Genomic DNA, 19,884 nt, shown 5'->3' with positions numbered 1-19,884 from the left:
GATGTCTTGCTGAACTGCGCTGGCACATTTTTCGGATTCCTCCGTCCAGGTTTTGACCAGATGGATGTTGAGAATTCACAACTGAGAGCGCCTCGTTATGCGGATGGGTGGTGAGGCGCGGTGGGTACTTGGCAGTGCTTGCAATGTGGGTGGGGGTGTGGTGGCTTAGTTGAAATGCTGCTCCATTGGGGGTTCTGAGCAGTAATTATTTTAGGTGACCTCTCTTTCAATGTGTAAAGTCCTAATCAGATTACAGGAGATATATGTGTGTATGTGTATGAATGTTTAACTTATTTTGCACCGTAAGTAACCAACCGCGCTAATCGGAGGTGCGGGGGAAGGACAACAAGCTGAACACAAAAAGCAGTTCTAAACAGATTTCAATCTAGATTTAAAAGTACGTAGCTCCAGTTGCTTCCTCACATCAGAAGGAAGAGCGTTCCAGACGGCCGCAGAAGCACATCTTACTGGTAGGAACCTCCTGGTTACACCAGCCCACAGGGGATTATTGTGTCCGTCCGTCCATCGTGGATCCAAAAATGGGAGGGGTGGAGAGGGGAGGGTGGTGAGGGGCTGGGTGGGGAGGGTGGGGCTGGGTGGGGAGGGGAGGGGCTGGTCACCCCGTGGTGCCCTTATTAAACTCAACGTTTAACCTACTCACGCCGGCTTGTGCCTGCTCTCACAGTCGGGCATATTTGCGGAATACACCACGCCGCCGTTGACCCTGGCTATTGACCGAGCAACCCAACGTTCCTACCAGCTCCCTCCGCAGGAATGTGTTAAAGTGTGCGATGCAGTGGCCAATTTTGTAGCCAAAAGCTGCTGCGAGGATGACCAGGGATGGCCGGGGCTCTGTTCTTGAGATCTGCGGGATTTATCGTGAGGTCTTGGGCATGAGATGGTTCATAGTACACATTTTTAATTTGCGATGGGCCTTTTGTACAGTCGTTAGGTGTACTCCACTTCAAACCCGAGGTTGATTCTTGCCCATGGCAAGTTGTATCTGGACCGGTCCTGGCAGACCTTCACCCATCCACACAGACCAGCGTGGTGAAGTATAGTTACACAACCGCTATAGCCAATACGTCATGAAGATCATAAGGGCTGGGCCTGTAGCTGCTCCATAATATAGTTGAGCAGCGAAAGGAATGATTGTATTCGTATTTATTTTTTCACTTGCTAACAAACAGCATTGTATTTTGTTCAGTCAAAGAAGTTAAGGACTGTATATCATGAGTGAGACGTCCAGCGAGATTTAGTATCGCGTTTGCTACAGAAACCTGGGTAATTTCACTCACATTTGACAGCTAATATAACACACACACAGTTTGTACATTAACAGCCGTATCTCAAGCCAGTGCCAGACGAACATCTCTCTCATGCTGTGTAAGCCATGGGGAATATTTAACCATACTTCACCACACTGCTCAGTGGGGTTTGGTGCGGGTGGGAAGGATCGACGTGGGAGCATCGAAGTACCGTACCAAGAAAGAAAAAAGCATTTTTTGCTGAAGTGAAGATAAGAGGTGAAAGTTTTTTGGAATTCAGCAAGGTTACACGAACTTCGGGGGGGATGGGGGGTGGTGGAAGAGACGAGATTACCACTGGGAAAAAAGAACGCACATCACATCACATGGCACTATTTGCAACGGTGGAAGAGTCAAGGGAGGTCAGTGGCGGAGGGGTGGGGATGGATTGGGGGGGGGGGCTAGACGTAGCTTGAGCGATACATTGGGGACAAAGGGGGAATGACGAGGTAGGTCAACTGAGTTCTCCAGAAAACGCTTACAGTGGGGGGACTCCTTGTGCCAATACACAACGAGGAACGAGCGGCTCAGGATTGATAGCCTTGCCCCAAATTGCGCAAAAGACCATCTCAAGTTCGCCGAGATCCTAATGTCTCTCCTTTCAAGAGAAGTGGCCACGTTTTTTTTAAATTGTTCAGTTTTGGGTTTCGTTAAACACACCGTAAATCTAGACACGCACGCCCAATCACGTTGTAACTGGCAAATAGAATTCGTAATTCAAATAAAATATTTACGTTGTTGCTTTTGATTAGTAGCTGATTGTCCATGATGCTGGCACGGCGGTGTTATGGTCATCACGCTGGATTTGTAATCCAGAGGTCCACGGCTTCGAATTCGAGCTCGACCCGCGGCAGTTGAAACACCGTGACAATCATATCGGACTCCTCACCTTTGGCCGCCCAGCGCTATTATTGGGTACACCTCTGTAAGCAGATCTGCAGCCTGCATGTAGTGTTTTCTCTGTGATGATCAATTTCTTGCAACGTGCATTGTTTTCCTCGTTATTTATGTAATCATCTGTTAGTGTTGATTTGCTAAGTAGTTGTTGTTGCATCATCTGTGTAAGGGACTGGATAATTCACGTGCTGGGTTGTGGAATGCAATTGCATGATTGACGCTCTATAAAATGAAATCATTATTATAATTTTAGATTGACTCTCTGATTATTTCTCACCGAAAGAACCAGAGCGTATATATTCCTGCAGACACGAAAGCTTCAAATCAATTTGAGATACTTCAACTTCTTCCAAAAATGTTTTGGCCACCGTGGAAAAGGAGGCCAAATACCCATGAGTTGGGCCTCTCCGGAGCTCCCTCTGGTATCGTGAGCAAGCCAAGGCCGTAGCCTTGGAGTCAACATTGGGGGGGGGGGGACCAAATCTTCCAGGGTGTCTGGGGGTCCCAACCCAAAAAAATATCTACATTTGAACACTAATTTCCTGCCTAAAATATAAAAAAATTCACTAACACATGGGATGGACTTTTTAATTTTTTGTTACAATGTCTAATATTGTATTGTATTACATTGCTCTGTTTTTAATTTTTTACCATTTCTTGTTTCATTGTATGTAATGGCAGATATTAGGGATTAATAAAGTACAACCATAACCACAATCAGTGTGAACAGAAATCTATGCATTGATTTATACGAAGACAAGTCCAGATATTGTGGCCAAGGATTGGCAAATTGTTGTTTTCATTTACATAGCATAGCCATTTTTTATAGCAATATATTGGGGGGGGGGGGGGGGGGACATTTTGAGCATATTTGAATAATATATATGTATAATTACGGCCTTGGAGCAGGCAATCGCAGCGCTGCACCATCATCACGTGACCTCTGTAACCACATCGGGTTGCCTCTGTCTTCCCAGTGCTGATGTTTTACACACCGCACCAGGTACTCAGTTACGGCTGCGTCGATATAGGGAAAGTCTAAAATTGGGTTATGATATCACTCACCACTGACATTGACTATGATCTGGACGCCAACTAGATTAACGGGTTCGCAGAACAGTGTGCTTACCATGACGTCACTGCTCACCTGCAAATACGCAAAAAAAACATTACATTCACTGTGCAAGATAAGTAGCCACTTAAGGCTTCAATTTGCAGCCCAAACATGGAACGAACACAACCTAGGTCAGCCCGACAGCACTTGCATCGCGTCACGTGTCTCCAGTGCAGATAATTGAATGATTGATCGTGTTCCACGCAATGCACATTCATCTATTGGACACAGCTGACAACGTGGGGCGAGACGTTCTCTGGAGAAAAGAAAAGCTGCGTGACTCGCCTTTGGCGTTGCCACCTGCCCTGATTTTCCCAAGATGGTCCTCATATCGAGGGTAAGCTTGTCCTCGAAAAAAAAATCTGTACGTCTTTTGTTTTCGTGTAATAATCCACTCATCGAGACGATGCGTTTACATGTAGTCCTCATCCCCCCCGGCTCTCTTCTTGCATTGTGCGACATTCTTCTTCCCGTGATACGCTCCGTTTGTTTTTATGCACCTCGGAGGTGGCAAGCCTGTTTACTCACCTAGCTGGCTGACGCAGGATGGCGAACCACCGCGTCCCTTACGCGTCCGTGGCTCCTTTCTGGGCCCACGAATTTACTCCTTGGCTGGCCAGAAATACCTTCTGTGGCAATGCCCCCTGCTGGATCATGGTTTTATCTACATCAACTGCCAGTAATTAAGAAACATACTGTACTCGCCATTAATTGTAATAAATGTCCGCACGTGGGGCGTAATAAGTGAGGGATCGGCAGACGACCGATTACAGCGCATGGAGTATTCTGCATGCGCGGCTTGCTCCCGTGATTGACAACCTATTATGCGGGGGCTTACGCACACGTTGGGTTCTTATGTTGTATATATTTCCCCCCGGCAGCTAAAAGACTGATAATAACTCCGTCAAAATATTTGACAACCCCAATATACCGCATTTGCAAAATTCACAAGTAAGACGGAACTGTAACGGTTCCAAATAAAATATGTTTTTTTTGGAAGCTGGCATTATAAATAGGTCTTTGGATGTCGTACGTGGATATAAATACAGCACAGCGCGTACGTATTTAGTGCAGAGAAGTATCCAGCGTAATATGCCAAAAGCAATAAATCAGCCGCTGCGAAAATATAAAAGAATACTCGCGATTATTATGTTTTAAACCGGGCCCCATCTCAAGCAAGCACAGAGCTGGGGTTTAGTCCTAAGCTGTCACACCGGTGCTCGGCAAAAAAACAAAACAATTCTGAGCACCTCTCCTGCCACATTGGCAGTGTGCACAAATATTATTTGGCAAATTACATTTTTTGTCCCCCCACCGGCAAAATAATTGCATGGAACAAAAAAATGAATGAAATTTTTTTGAGCGTTCACTTAATTTCGTGGATTATTTTCGGTAAGCTGTCAAAATATTACAATAAAGTATGTCACAAATAAAATATATGGACACTGCTTGGGTTGTGTGCGATTTTCCTTCCTTTTCACTACCATGCCATTTTAAATGAGGTTATTTTTTAAATGCATTTATTTGTTTTTGTTATAAATAAATGGTTGAATTTTTTTTACATTATTTTGCGTTTTTCAAATACATTTTATCCCAATCGTTTATCGCAGCGAATTACCTTGTGTTAAAGAATGGTCCACGGAATGGGATATCACAGAACTGCTTCTGAAAACCATTTAACTGACCGCTTTTCTACTCTCGGATCGGGGGGGGGGGTAACTCTTTTCCACCCATCCTGCTATAAAGAGGAATGTTCATCACATGGCAGCCAAACTGATATTTTAATTTCTGAGCGAGAATATTGACCAATTAAGTGAGAAACAATTTTACTCCGACAGTTTTGTGCAGTCATTGGTGACCCACTTTGAGACGACTAACCCACAATTCTTGAGAACCTGACGTGATCATGTGCTGCAGGCTCAACGCCCTGTGACATTTTTTTTCTCTCACCGTTGTTATATACAGTTCTATAGTTCTGCCAAATTACTAGCATGTCAGACCACTGTTTTACTTACTCGTGTGTATGTGTGTACAATCGTTTTGTCAGTCCAATGCTGGATGAGGGTCTCTCTACTCTGTGCAGGTCACGGGGTTATTGGTCCATGTTTCATCACGTTAGTCAAAGCGGGTTGGTGAAGTTGAGGAGCAAATAATTGAGAGCATAGAAGCACAGTATAACAATTGATGTTGCTCTTCTGCCCTCTGCTGTCCACTATGTTGCCCTGCAGTAGCCAAAGACCAGCTGACACGCATGGCGGTCGCCCATCCAAACACTCGCCAGGCTCAAGTTTGCTGAGCTTCGGACATGTGATGAGATTTGGTGCATGTTGAGTTTATTTATCATACGCGTGCCTATAAATCTTTAACATTTATTAAACTGTATATATAACACAAAGACAGTGATGGAGATGCCACACATCCTATGGCATGGGAGAGTTGCTCAAAGAGAAACCCACTCAGTGTTGGTGAGGGGGGGGGGGGCTTCCCTCTAAATGCGTAGAGTCATCATGAGATTTCAGCACAGATCGATGCAAGAGACAGAGCTGCAGAGAAATGAGAGCTAGCGACGAGAGACCACGAATAGCGTTTTAATGTTCATTCACTTTTAATTGTCATTGTTTTCCGAATTTCAGCTGAAATGAGGTGCGATTCTATCCATGTTTTTACTGGTAAGAACCTCCTGGTTACACCAGCCCACAAGGGATTATTGTGTACGTCCGTCCGTCGTGAATCCAAAAATGGGAGGGGTGGGGCTGGGTGGAGAGGGGAGGGTGGCGGAGGGGCTGGGTGGGGAGGGTGGGGAGGGGCTGGGTGCGAAGGGAAGGGGCTGGGTGGGGAGGGTGGGGGTGAGAGGGGTGGGGCTGGGTGGGGAGGGGCTGGTCACCCCGTGGTGCCCTTATAAAACTCAACGTTTAACCTACTCACGCCGGCTTGTGCCCTCCCTCACAGTCGGCCATATTTGCGGAATACACCACGCCGCCGTTGACCCTGGCCATTGACCGAGCAACCCAACGTTCCTACCAGCTCCCTCCGCAGGAATGCGTTTTTGTTTGTTTCTCATGAATCTGCGGCTCGTTCAAGAACTTGGTGTCCCCATTACTTTCGCTTCGTTTGCTTCGGCCGAGAGCTTCCACTGCAACTGCCGCCGCAGCTGCCGCTGCCGCTGCGTCGTTATGAATGCACACCTCTGTTCGCCGTCTCCTGCCCGCCGATATTTGTTTTATTTTACAGCGCGTCGCGCAGGTGCGCGCCCGCTCGTAAACGCGTTTAGTGACTTTCCCTGCCATTAAATGTGCCGCGCGCGTGCAAATGAATGGCTCCGAGAGTTAATGTAGCCCAGTGTCATCCTCGTGGCCCATCTCCGCTCGAAAGGGACGCCTCGTGAGGATTTGTTTTGGCCGACCCTCGGAGGGAGAGGAATCCGTCAGTCGTGTTGTACGCCACAATGTGAAGCATTTGTGAATCGCTGGATAAGTATTAACACGCCCCGGTCGCACGCATTTTCATTGCACACGAGAAGCGCCGCCGACGACGACGGAAATGAGCAAAAGGCTTTAAAGTGCGCAGATACGCGTGGAGACGTAATTAGAATGCAGGTCTCCTAATAACCGCCTGCTTATGAGGCTTGCCTGAACATACTTCACCACGCTGGCCAATGCAGGCTGGTCGCGGGGAAATTCCACATTCCTACGATGGGGGGTGAGTCTATTTATAAAACAACTAGTATTTATATTCTTAGGTTTTTTTCGGTAAAGTCACGTAGGTAAAACATTAAAATTAATAAAAGTAAAATAAAATAAAAATCACGACGTTTCGGAGGCAACACAAGCTTCCGTATTCAGGTGGAACCGTCACAGCCACGACAGCTGTATCAAGTAAATGAGAGATTGCAGGAGCTACCACTCCGTTTATTAAATGGTTGGAGAAGGGGGGGGGGTAACCATTATATAAACGGAGTGGTAGATCCTGCAATCTCTCATTCACTTGATACTGCTGTCGTGGTTGTGACGGTTCCACCTGAAGACGGAAGCTTGTGTTGCCTCCGAAACGTCGTGATTTTTATTTTTTATTTTACTTTTATTAATTTTAATGTTTTACCTACGTGACTTTACCGAAACAACCTAAGAATATGAATCCTTGCAGTCACGAAAGCTTCAAATCTAGAACTAGTATTGACTTCCCCACAAATGTGTACGCATTTTATTTTAATCAATCCTCCAACCACGATTGTAACTCGCAAGCATTCCCATTTTTCGATGAGCCCGCTTCGTTTCCACGTGCCTGAATAACATAATTTGAGTCGGTACACACAAAACATTTGGCAAGAAATGCGTAACTATTTTTCTCGTGCTCTCCCGGATATAATTTGAAACAAATTGAATATGTTTGCCAAGTTCCGCTGCCAATGTGCAGTAAATTCAAAATGTGTCTTGCGGCGTAATAAATGCCAGGGCAATACATTGCTATAATTACCGCCGTTTTTATTATTTAGAGCAACGTAGCCGATGTTGGGCGATCTTTGCCAAAAAAAAGGCTTCTGCTGCTAATCAGGAAATTCAATATTGTTTTGTCTTGCGGGTGAATTTAATTGAAATAATCGCCGATATTCAGCGGGAGGAAACAGGTGCATGCGATGATCCGTAGACATGTATAGGCATTCAATGGGCCATTAAAATTACCACGAAGCATATTTGTGAAAATTACCACGATTGTCATCTCAATACGTCTCTTTGCAATCTATTCTGATTATCTTTGCAATGGCAGAGGTAAACATTGGCGTAACGTGAAAAATGGCAGTAGATATTTTTTTGAAAAAAAACGTTCTTCCAATATTAAATAACTATTCCATTCATCTGTCCAATTAAGTAATTTAACGTATTAATCTTCGTATCAGCTTGCTGAGATGTTCAGGACAGATAGCTTCAATAGGCTGCCAAAGGCTTGCTCAACAACATTATTTCTGTACCAATATCGTTAACAATAACAAAAATTACGTCGAGTTTTTTTAAATGTTGCCTGTGTAAAGCTGATTCAAATCTGGTAGCATGAACGCCATCTGGGAGGAGTGGTGGCGCAGTGGTTAGCGCGTTGCGTGACGAACCCGCCTCATCTGAATTCGATTCCCAGTCATGGTCAACATCAGCGGTGAGTGATATCTGAACCGGCCCCAGGGGTCCTCACCAACCCGCACCAGCCGGCGTGGTGAAGTATGGTTAAACGACCGTCATGGCCGACACGGTATGGGAAGGCCTTTCGTCCCTGGCCAGTGGATTGTATATATGTGTAGTGACATAGCGCTGACTGCTGGACAGCAGCAGCAACTGCAGGTGGGCACTTAGCACACACGCCGCTGAGCATATACACGGGTGTGCCGGCAGGGCAGAGGAACTGGGGCAAGGGTCACGGTAGACCTCGTGGGGAAGCCCCTGGAACCCTCTAGAGGGTTCGAGAAGGGAGGCGTGGCCAGGGCTTAGCCAAGCCGCGCCGAGGGGAATAAAAGCAACGGAGGGCGAGAGCTCTGGGCTGCCGGTTCTGGGAGTGGACTCGTCTCGTCGTCGCCGCCGCCTTCGTCCGTTCATTGCGTGACCGGACAGCGGTTGGATGTTCCGGTCGACGCCGTCGGTGCAACGCGGGCAGGGTCGTGTCTGGGACGGGGCGCGGGGCAGCGGGGTCGTGTGTGGGAGAGAGAGCGGGGCCCAAGTGGTGGCGTGAGATCGGCAACAACAGCAACGCTCCTGCGACCACCTCGTCTCCGGCTGAATGTGTGTGCGTCGCACGGCACCCGCACGCACAGACGACACAACACATGTATGACTTTACAATCCACATTCCTTTTAGCGTAAAGGTACGCCATGCCTATCCGTAATAATCCTACATTGTCGTACCATACATTGCAATAATGCTTGACGACAAAGTCAGCGTCACGAGAGCAAAAATAAGGCCAGATGTATCGGTGGCGTACCAACAGAATTTAAATTAACCAGTGGATGTACGCACCCCGAGAGAGGATCACCCTCTCGAAGCAGCGCTTCTCAACCGTATTCACTCGGCGGCCCACTCGCTTTCTTGCTCAATCTACGTGGTCGGTACCGTTCGAACCAAGGTTTCCCAACTGCAGAGATGTGCGAGCCGGGGGTGGGGGCTGACGGCAGCGTGTTCCCGTACTTCGCATGGAGACGGGGAGACGATGGGGGTGGGAGCTGGATAGGTCACTGAACGCCATGGAGAGTTCGTCTCTTCTCGCTTGCGAGCGGTGATGGTTCTTTCCTATAATTGCGAAATTCGACAGCGGCACACCTGGGGGCTTTGCCTCAACACAGCGGGTGTGAAGCGCTTCTCGATAGTTGGTCTTTTGGCCAACTCTTTCGTCCATGCCGGTCAGACGTCTTGGGAGAGGTGGGAGAATTACCCACACTTTAACCCACCACGCGCGCGACCTGCCAATCAACTCTCTCCGGCGCACCCATTTGTACTGCTGGGCGAAGAGAGGGCGGGGGAGATGTAACAAACTTGCCCCATTGTTTCAGCCGATGGAAGGGAACCGGCTATTTATTATTTGCTGGTGAATACAGGATTGTATCGTAGCTGCCGGCCACAAGCTTGAAGCTGTTGCATGCGAACGTAGGCAGCGATTTGGGGAGGCCCTTTTTTTCGCCCCAGCATTAAATTGTCCGTGGCTGGGCTACTGATTACCATGATGCGTATGCAGATAGTGCCCCTGTGCATACGAAGTACTATCAATGAGCTACGTCTGCAACTTGAGTAGAACGGTCGCTTGGTGCTGAATGAACCCAATGACCTTGAGTGCATTTTTCCCTGGTGACGGCGAACATCAGTGAGTGGCCAGTGATATCAACCCACATTGACCAGCGCGGTGAAGTATAGCCACACATAACACCCCTTCCTCCCTCCACCACCACCTCGCCAATGCTGACAAAGCATGGGGAGGAAGCTTTCATCCAACAGCAGATTGACCCGAGAAATTATTATTCTGCAACTGGCCGACAACAGAGTACAGCGACACTAATGCACATGCATTTGTGATGACATAAACCAATTTGTGACGAACGAAAAGGAGAGTGATGGCAGAAATACTGCGCAGCAACAGATAAGGGGGCAGTCAGTTATGCAGCGATACGCAATTCCCTAGAAATCCCACGTGGGCAATTTTAATCATTCGCGAGCCCATAATGCAATGTCTATGGCTTCATGGTCCACACTGTTTCCTCCGACCGTGGCACACTGCATCCTCTGAATATTAAAACCAATGTGGGAAGATTTGCATGGACGTCTCAGTACACTGCCCTCCCAGAAAATTAGAGTTCACGTGGCCGTAAAAAAACGCTATCATGTGCGCATAATGGGCGTGCAACCAAGCAAGACGTAATTCTAAAAGCTGGTAGGCATGAAAAACTAATTTTGCAGCAGTAACGTTAAGGGGACTGCAGAGTGTTAGGCATTAATTTAACCTATGGCATACCTGTTTTCACAAAATTAAATAATAATGCCTGCACATGCATGGTCCCATTCTAAATTGTGCACCGTACTTTATTATGGACGTTTTTTTTTTTGTTGCACAGTTTCAGATGGATGATGCTGCTGCGCTAGAAAGGTAAGCACACTCCACACGCATCCCAGAGGTCGACGGTTCATTCTCTGGCCACGGATTCCTATATCCGCCCACCTCTGTCCATCCAGGCGTACACGTGAGTAGCACCATGGGGATAAAGCGTGGGCACTCCCGCTCCTTCCAAGATGTCTGGCCAATGTGGAGGAGTAGGCCAAATACAGGCATTCGCAAGAGCTCCTTATAATCGAGCGAATTCTGCCAGCAGTGACATGAGCGAGCGGTTTGCAGGGCTGCACTTTTACCATTTCCAAACGGGTCTATATGTAATTGTAAGAATAGTCTAGCTGAAGATATCCTCTTCCCACCTGCACCTGCAAACGAGGCCCCGTCAATCCGCTCCTCAGATCCCTCCAGTGGCTTTCAATCCAGTCCCGAGGCCACTGCAAGATCACCCTCACCGTCTTCAAGATCGTCCTTCAAGTGCTCTCCACTCTTGCATCCAAAGCTCTCGATCAAACCCGTTAGCCTCCGCACAAAGGGGGGTCGTTTCTTTTCAGCTGCGGCTCCCAATGTCGGGAAATCTCTACCTCTGCCCATTCACACACTATTAAGATCCTTCCCCTGTTCAGGTGTAAACTATAAACCAAAAATATTTTCAACTGTATTTTATTTTTTACCAGGTAAGGCCCACTAAGCTATACAGCTCTTTTTCAGAAGCAACCTGGCCACAAATGATAGCTCAACGAAGTGGCTTTTCACTTGACATTTATAGCAGCCAAGGACTCTTAAACGCATGTGTATTCTAAACCGGAGGACATGGATAAAAATCCACACGACCACGGAGCGAACATGCAAACTCCAAATATACAGCAGGCATCAGGGTGGTGATTGAACCCACGACCTCTATACCAGGCGACTGTAGTGTAGGCTGAAGGCTTCCTCTTCTCTTGAGCCAATGACTACATCCTTCCCTCGCACCTCCGATTACCACGGTTGGCAATGTACCGTGCGAAAGAAGTTCAACGTAGAGGGGTTTGCATTAGCTTGACCCCCCACCGTCACGTCGCCTCTACTCCCTCTTGGCCTGTCACATTCCACCTCTCCTTCCCCCGATTCGTGAAAAAAACATCCTCCAAAATCCTCATCTTCTTAAAACTCTCTCGATGTCCACGTTCCCCCCATTATTTGCACCACGCTGTGATATTTAGATGCTTTATGAAGCCGTATTGTACATCGGAGAGCAATGAGACTCATTCCAGAAATTAATAGAGTCTGGCATGTGGCTTGGATCAGTGCAGTAGTTTCCCTGCCCACATATTGAAAATAACTTCAGCGTAGACACATACAAAATCGGTTTCCCTCTCTTTACGCTGGGTGGCTTTGTGAGATTTCGCGTGCACGCTGCGAGCCTATTTCTACCCAAAATTCGGCCGCGTTACACGGTCCGAATTCATTTATTTCTGATGTTTTTCTCACAGGTCTCCTTATTCACACTGGGGTCAGACCCCTCGACGTTCCCTGCTTGGTTGCATGCCCATCAAACGTAATATTTTAATTTACAGAGCTGGATTAAGCTATGCTGGCGGGACGTGGGACAACATTGCGCTCGTCTGTGGATTGGGTGCCCTCCTCGGCAGGCGGCTGTCTTAGCAAAAAGCACAAGCCCGTCACGTACTCGTGACGAGTTCACTTTGGGGGTGAGATGGCGCCAGCGTGTCGTCAACCCACCTCCACCCGACACGGCCAATCAGCAAGGGGCTTGTCACGTCCAAAGAACTGGCCAATGTGTCACCGCTTCAGCACACCTCGTGAGCCCCGTTTTGGGACGCATTCACTGCCGCATAGAGCGAGGCACACGTGCGTTCTTTCGTAGTCATCAACATCGGCCGTGCTCGACCCACTGCTGGATGAATGCCTCATCCTCCTCGTCTCCGCTGCCATATGTCAGTCTCGTGATGCGTCGATTCATGCCGTGCCTGCATGCGACTTGATTTCATTCGTCTCGGGCGCGTTTTATCACCTTTGGCTAAACCACCATCAACAGTCTCGCCCACTGGCCATCATCCCCTTGGATAAAATGTGTCTTGTTCTTAGCAGTCCATAACGATGCCCCTTCAACGTAACACCTCAGAATATGTCCACCTCGGGCAGTTACTCAAGCCGCGGACTGGATGAAAGTAATGGAATACAGCGGCGGATGCGAACGGGCTCGAGTGCTGAACTTACTCATGCAAATTACCGGTACCAAATGGAATTGGGCATGGGGCCTGATTCCATTGCTTGCATCAGGGCCCGTGCCAACCACCCGTTTGACACGCAATGCGTGGAGACTCCAGAGAAAGTTTCTGGTGTTTGCCAACACTTCTTTGTTTCGAACGCTTCTCTTACGCGAGGTAACTTCAGATTTTCTTGCTTTAACGTACGGTACTGTCTTCTTTATTTCCATTCTACGTGACTTTACCGAAAGAACCAAGAAGATGAATCCCTGCAGTCACAAAAGCTTTAAATCGTACGGTACTGTCCTTTAAGTGTCGAAGGGATGCGTTGCCGACAATTCCACCACGCGGTTCAAACTGTTGCCTCATTAAGAATTATTGCATTGATCGCTTCTGCAGCGGCTGGGTGGCACAAATAGGTCAAAGCACTGAGCTGGCACTGCTGATATCCTCGGATGGAAGCCAAAAAACACTGCTCGTGATTAAACCGGCTTCTCAAGTGTGGCGAGCTGATGGTTTCAGCCTGCCTCCCCCCCCCCCCATTGACTGCACAAAATACTCCATCAGATGAAATTGTTTTTGCACGTCCTTTGGTAAAAACAAAAACAAAATATCCCTGAGAATTAAAAGATCAGTTTGATTGTCATCGAATTTCTGTCTGCGGCTTGTTCGGAGGGGGAAAGTAGTGCCCCATGAGTGCTGCCCTCGACTGAGGATGAGGTCACTAGAAAATATTTCAGAAGACGCTCTGCGATGTCTCCTTCCACGGACCATTCTCTCGTGACTTTATGAGATGTACTGAATGGATTATTTGACTCTTCACATCATTGTGCGTATTAGCGCCTTCGGTATACAATGGGTTTGTTTTTTTGTACAAAGTGTAAATGGATATCTTTATTCACACCGTGCACGCGTTCTCTGAGACATGCCCTTTGATACCAGAAGCAACATTATAGAGCCACAAGCCAGAGGTGAACTTAAAATATGCTTTGAGCCAGCGTGAGATCCAAGGCTGAATGGGACCACTCCAGGTAGCGCAAATGAAGAAATGTCATGGCAAATAGGAGAGCACAGCGAGTGGTCAACATGTATTTCAAATATTGCTGCCTTCAGTGCCATGTGCATTTGTGCATTTGACATTGATCGACCGATGTCCTTTCAACCAGGTGGATATTCACATACGCACGCAGTGGATGTGCATATATATGCACGCAGAGTGTTCCTCCCTCTCAATCACATTACAATTGTGCTGTCGGTCTAATGCCACAAGATGAATGAATGTCGATGATGAACTGGCAGCTGGTAGTGCACCACTTTGATTCGGAGGAACGCCTCCAGGAGGTGAAGCGACACATTTATTTCTGATGTTTTTCTCACAGGTCTCCTTATTCACACTGGGGCCAGACCCCTCGACTTTCCCTGCTAGGTTGCATGCCGATCAAACGTAATATTTTAATTATCAGAGCTGGATTAAGCTGAATTAAGGTGAGAGATTAAACAAAAATTTGAAGGCAGTTGGTTTTCTGTGTGGTCGTCATCAAGACAATCACATCGCAATACTTCAGAAACACATTTGATGGGTTCAAGCTGCCTGGATTTGAACACGTGATCTCTGCTGTGCTCTGGCTCATGGCTCTTACAGACGCGTCCGCCATGCCACACTGCTTACACAACCACCTCATCTAAGCTCTATCCAGGCTCAACTCTGCGTAGCCTTCGAGATTTGCTTAGATCGGGTGCATTCCAGGGGGTATTTGGTCAGAAGCACTGACCAAGTAAAAAAAAATACAACTCATCTGCAAATTCCATTGGACACCACACTGACAAAAGAGCATGATGAACAACGTGATCTCTGCAGTACACCTGGAACACATCCAAGGTCGTGTTAATAATTCAGACGTAATTATGTATAAGCGAGTATAATGTAATTCTCAGATATGATACCAGCCACAAATGTTCATGGAATGTCGTGTTCACAGTTACAATTTGTATTTCGTTTGTTACAAACGTGGCATTGTAACCTCCCCCCCCACCCAAACAAAAAATGTAGTTCATTGCCATGAGCGATTATTCGGTTAAAATGAACGGGGGCATGAAGTGAAGACATTCGTAATTCAATATCAATCCGGCACGTGCACAGCCCGTATTGTCGAACCCCATGCTGGACGATGAGGCCATTCGCCATAATTTTCGAGCCACGAGGGACATTTGGCCATACTTCACCACACTGCTCTGCGCCACTTGGTGAAGGTTGCGGGGGTGCCGGGAGGTACATTTTTATTTTTTATTTTTCTGCACGACCCTCTTCGACCCGCAACGCCTGCTCCACCTGTCGTTGACGCATGCTGGTCACCCATCCAAGTGCTATCCAGGCTCAAGGCTGCTTAGCTTCTGAGATCTGATGACACCACCGGGACCTTCTGGGTGATCGCCACCCAACTTGGTGTGAGATTTTGTGATTTCCTTTTCACATTTAAAAGTGTTGCTCAAATACCAAACAATGTGTGTTGCGTTATTTTTTTGTGATGCCAGTCATTAAAAAAAACATACCCCTAAGACTGTTGATTCAGCAATATGAATTGAATGCATCGGAAATAATCGAGGGAGACAAATTTATTTCAACTTCAATTTACTTCCTTTTTAGTAATTTTCTTCAGAAAAGAAAAGAGAGAGACAGACAGACAAGTTTCGTCGGTCAACGATGGGCCCAACCACGATCAACAGGATCCACCACAAATGGTAAAAAGCAGTCGTTGTGAATGTAGGTGCAAGTGCCATGTAAGTGCGATGACATCGACCGGCACGTGCGGATCTTCTCGCTCGTGTGTGTGTGAACCCAAGAAAGGAACGATGCGTTTGAAGTTCGAACCAAACCGTAGAAAAAGACTGTTGAGAACATCGTGAGATATTTAATAATGTCATAGATCAAAAAAATATCATGCAACTCTAAGATTTCTGGCACTTGAATCAAGTGGATATACGTCATCAGACGTACCGTCTGGTGTAGGAACACAGAGGCCTTAACGATATATCCTGATTTTTTTTTGTAACAGCTTGTAACGCGCTTTAGAAAGTTACAATTACACAATAAATTTTCTTTACAAAAAAATCCACCCTCCCCCACGCCCGAAATAACTACTTAAAAAAAAACTCAAGCAAGAAACGAAAAGACGAAAATCTACAATCCTAAAAAATATAATTTAATCCACTGTACTGCGCACATTTGCATTAGATGGCCTCAGTTTAACTGATATTCATGGCACACGTGACAGATATTTATACCTAGAGAACAAATAAGACAAAAATGTGAGAGAATCTCTCAATCTCATTGAGGTCCCCGATTGAATGAAGCATACGCAACAGCACTGGAGCTCATCAAATCACTAGTTGCGACAGTTTTTCTTTTGACAGGCAATATAGCAAATGGACCAACAGCAATATTTGTACATTTTCACAAATCCTTGCTTACATTTCTCGTAAGACAAGTTTCACAGTTTGATATTTTTAGTTTTTTTCCCTTCTTTTTTTTACAGCTTTGTAGCAACCAACATTGTCAGTCAAGTTGAATAGTTTTTTTTTTTGCGTTACTATCCTTGAATGCATGCTGACGTTTTCCAATTGATAAAAAAAATGTGTAACATGCACTTCAACGATGGTTAGTCAGTTTTCCCCTCTGTCAAAACTCATTCTCGCCAGTACAAAATTATTTTAAGTCAACGAACGAACTGAGATAGCGAAACGGAAAATACTTTCAAGCAAACACCCGTTTATACTAAATCTAACAGCTTGATTTGAAAAAAAAGTGCAGTTGTGCACTTGTGTGTTTCGTTACTCAAAAACAATTTAGCAAATAAATTAATTCCTTTGAGCAAGCTTAAAGTAGCAGGGTAATAATGCACACTATCTTGGCACACTCACCATATCCTGCAAATAATTCCCCCGAGTGACTGGAAATTTCTGGCGGTTGTGTTTTTTGTTTCTCCTAATAAATTAGAACACTTTCAAGCACCCTATTTTTTCATTATATATTAATTACACGTTTTTTGTTATTTATCAAAGTGCTGTTTCTTTTTTACCAATACTTTACATGGCACTAGACCCACAATGGTAATAGCACCTTTAAAAATAAATATATATTTCGAATGTAATGCGCGCGTATAAGTTTAAGTTCAATTGTTATTCGCAAGGAAATCTCGCCAAAAAGAAACCGTCGCGGTAGATGAATGTGGCCGCTAACCGCGACACACCTCGCCTCAATGAATTTAGCCAGACAAATAATATCTTAGCTTGTAGCAATTATTATTTTGGGGGCTATATGGTGACACGAGCCAGATTCAGGGGGGCGCTGATATTGTCCTAGCGCTTCGGTCGTTCGTCACGTGATAAGTAGCACTCACTTTGGCTACGCGCAGGGGGTGTCTCCCATTGCACTGCACTCGCTGTTTCCAATATTTTAAAAAAAGACAAAGCTAGAAAACAAAACATTTTGGCACGTTTTCGTAATTGCTGGCTCATGCTAGCCATCCTCGTGGTCCCTCGTGAAGCGTTGGCACACGTACATACGGCGTGATATGGACGGAACGGTTGAATGCATAAACATGTTTAAAAAAATAAAAGCATTCGGCACCGGTAAAACTGAAGCGCGCTTGCCTCGTGCATCCCCGCAGGCCGTCTGTGAACCGCGTGGCGCAGCGCGTCTCTCCGCAGAGACAGCGGCGCGCCCGCCTGCATCGCGCACGGACGCACGGACGCAACGCATGCACGCAGACGAACAGAATACATATGCACACATGCAGACACGCGCACACGCCTAAGCAGACGTACGCTAATACACACGCGTGCGCACACACGCAGGCACAGGCGCACAAAGACAAAGATCCCCTGTGCGGCCTTTAACACAGTTGGGGAAAGTGCGAGCACGGTGTGCAAGGGGGCGGCCACCTTTGTCTCCCTGGCGCCGACGTTTTACACACTGCGCCGGCTACTCATTAAAGGCCGAGTCGAACGTAACGGGAGGTCCCGGACAGCTTCTGATATCACCGATCTTTGCCTTTTACACACATACCCACACACACACGCGCACGCACACACCGCACGCGCGCCGCACGGACGCCGCCATCCACGCTCGCACCGCATCATCATTCGTCTTTGCGCTCGGCCTGCGCCGGCTGCAGGCTGATGGTGTAAACTGGGAACGCTAGGCCGGAGAAGAGGCCCTCCGCCGTGGTGATGACCCCGCCCGCCGCGGCCGCCGTCGTAGCCGCTCCGAGCGGCAGCTGGTCGGCCGACAGCACCCCGCCCGCTTGCGCCGCGGCCGCCGCGGCGGCCGCGGCGGCGGCGGCCGCGGCGCCCATCCTCTGCACGTGCTGGTAAATGACGTCGGCCGACGCCTTGGGGTCGAGCCGGAGCGCGGCGCTGTTCAGCTCGATGAGGTTGAACGGCGGCGCCGGCCGCAGGGCGTGCGGCCCGGCGGCCGCGCCGGCATCGGAGCCGGGAGCCTGTGCGGCGCCGCCGACTCCCGCCGCCGGCGCGTCGCCGCCCGGCGCGTAGCGGATCGTGCCCGTCGTGTAGACGCGCGGCTGCGCGGAGGCCGACGCGGCGGCGGCGGCCGCGGCCAGCGGCAGCACGAGTCCGGCCTGCTGCTGGAGCCTCTGCAGCAGCTCCAGCTCGCCCGCCGTGTACAGCAGGGAGGCGACGCTCGCCACGGGCGGCGAGAGGGGCAGAGGGGGCGACGGCTGCCGGTGCCGGGACGCCGCGGTGCTGCCGGTCGCCGACGGGGAGCCGGGAGAGGCGTCGTTGACCGATTGCGGCCGCTGCTGCCCCCCTTCCTCTTTCTCGTCGGCGACCTCGTCGGTTTCCGGCGACGCGAGCACGCTCTCGGGGATGTCCTCGTTGAGGATGTGCGCCGTCTGGCTCGAGTGGACGCTCGACGAGTTGAGCTGCTCGGCCACCATGCTGAAGTCGGAGTCGCCGCGGAGGATCTCGCGGTTGGGCAGGCACGCCCAGGATGGGGCGATCCCGTCGGCCGAGCGCGGGGACACCTCCAGCCTGAACTTCGGCAGCCTTTCGAAGTCCAGCGACGGCGTCACCAAGTGCACGGCGGCGGGCAGCGGCGACTCGACTTTATCCGCCCGCGAGACGTCCAGCGTCCACTTCCTAGGGCCTACGATGCTCCTGTCCCTCAGGGATCGCTTCCGTCGTTTCCTGAGTCGGCTGGAGGTTTGCATCCTGCTCTTTGACACCTCCAGCCTGTCGCAGCCATCAATCGAGTCCCGGTCGCTGTCCGATGACATCGATTGGCCCTCCGTAGCCTTTGCCTCCGTGTGCCGATCGGAATTTCTCAGCCTCCGTTGCCGCTGGGTTTTGACGCCTCGGGACAGGACAGTCCTTCTGGGTTGCTCCGTGACCTTTGGCCCCTCGTACAGATCGGAGCTGTCAGACTGGGCGTCCGAGTCTTCATCGTCGTCGTCGTCATCGTCGTCGTCGTCATCTTCATCATCGTCATCGTCAAGGTTGTCCGAGCTGCTGTCGTTTTTCATATTGTCTTCACGTGAGCTTTGGCAAATGCGGGCAGGTGGCTGCTGCTGTTGCTGTATCGAGTGGGTATGGCCTGGGTCCGTCCGTGATATCGTCGTGGCTTTCCGAATGGGCTCCATGATGACGCTGTTTTCGATGATCCCGAGGCGGCCATCCACGCATCTCAACGGCTCGTTGTTCTCTTCTGCAACGTGACAACGTACGACAACATTTATTTCGTTTGGTTTTAAAAACAAAGCGCAG

General features: G+C 48.4%; 1 protein-coding gene across 3 annotated transcripts in view; it reads right to left on the bottom strand.

Annotated features, from left to right (window-relative positions):
* Window positions 1–15,756: 15,756 nt before the first annotated feature.
* Window positions 15,757–19,884, bottom strand: part of LOC133361142 (neuronal PAS domain-containing protein 3-like) — a 200,816-nt gene continuing 196,688 nt past the window's right edge. For all 3 annotated transcript variants that reach the window (XM_061580014.1, XM_061580019.1, XM_061580028.1), the window contains exon 11: window positions 15,757–19,825. In XM_061580014.1, the coding sequence (XP_061435998.1) occupies window positions 18,243–19,825 (1,583 nt within the window). In that variant the 3' untranslated portion in view covers window positions 15,757–18,242. The remainder of the gene's footprint in view (window positions 19,826–19,884) is intronic.

Source organism: Lethenteron reissneri, chromosome 8 (assembly GCF_015708825.2).
Source record: "Lethenteron reissneri isolate LAM-NWPU_2019-01 chromosome 8, ASM1570882v1, whole genome shotgun sequence".
Classification (NCBI taxonomy): domain Eukaryota; kingdom Metazoa; phylum Chordata; class Hyperoartia; order Petromyzontiformes; family Petromyzontidae; genus Lethenteron; species Lethenteron reissneri.
The sequence above is the reverse complement of the archived record's forward strand: the minus strand, read 5'-3'. Positions and strand labels throughout refer to the sequence as shown.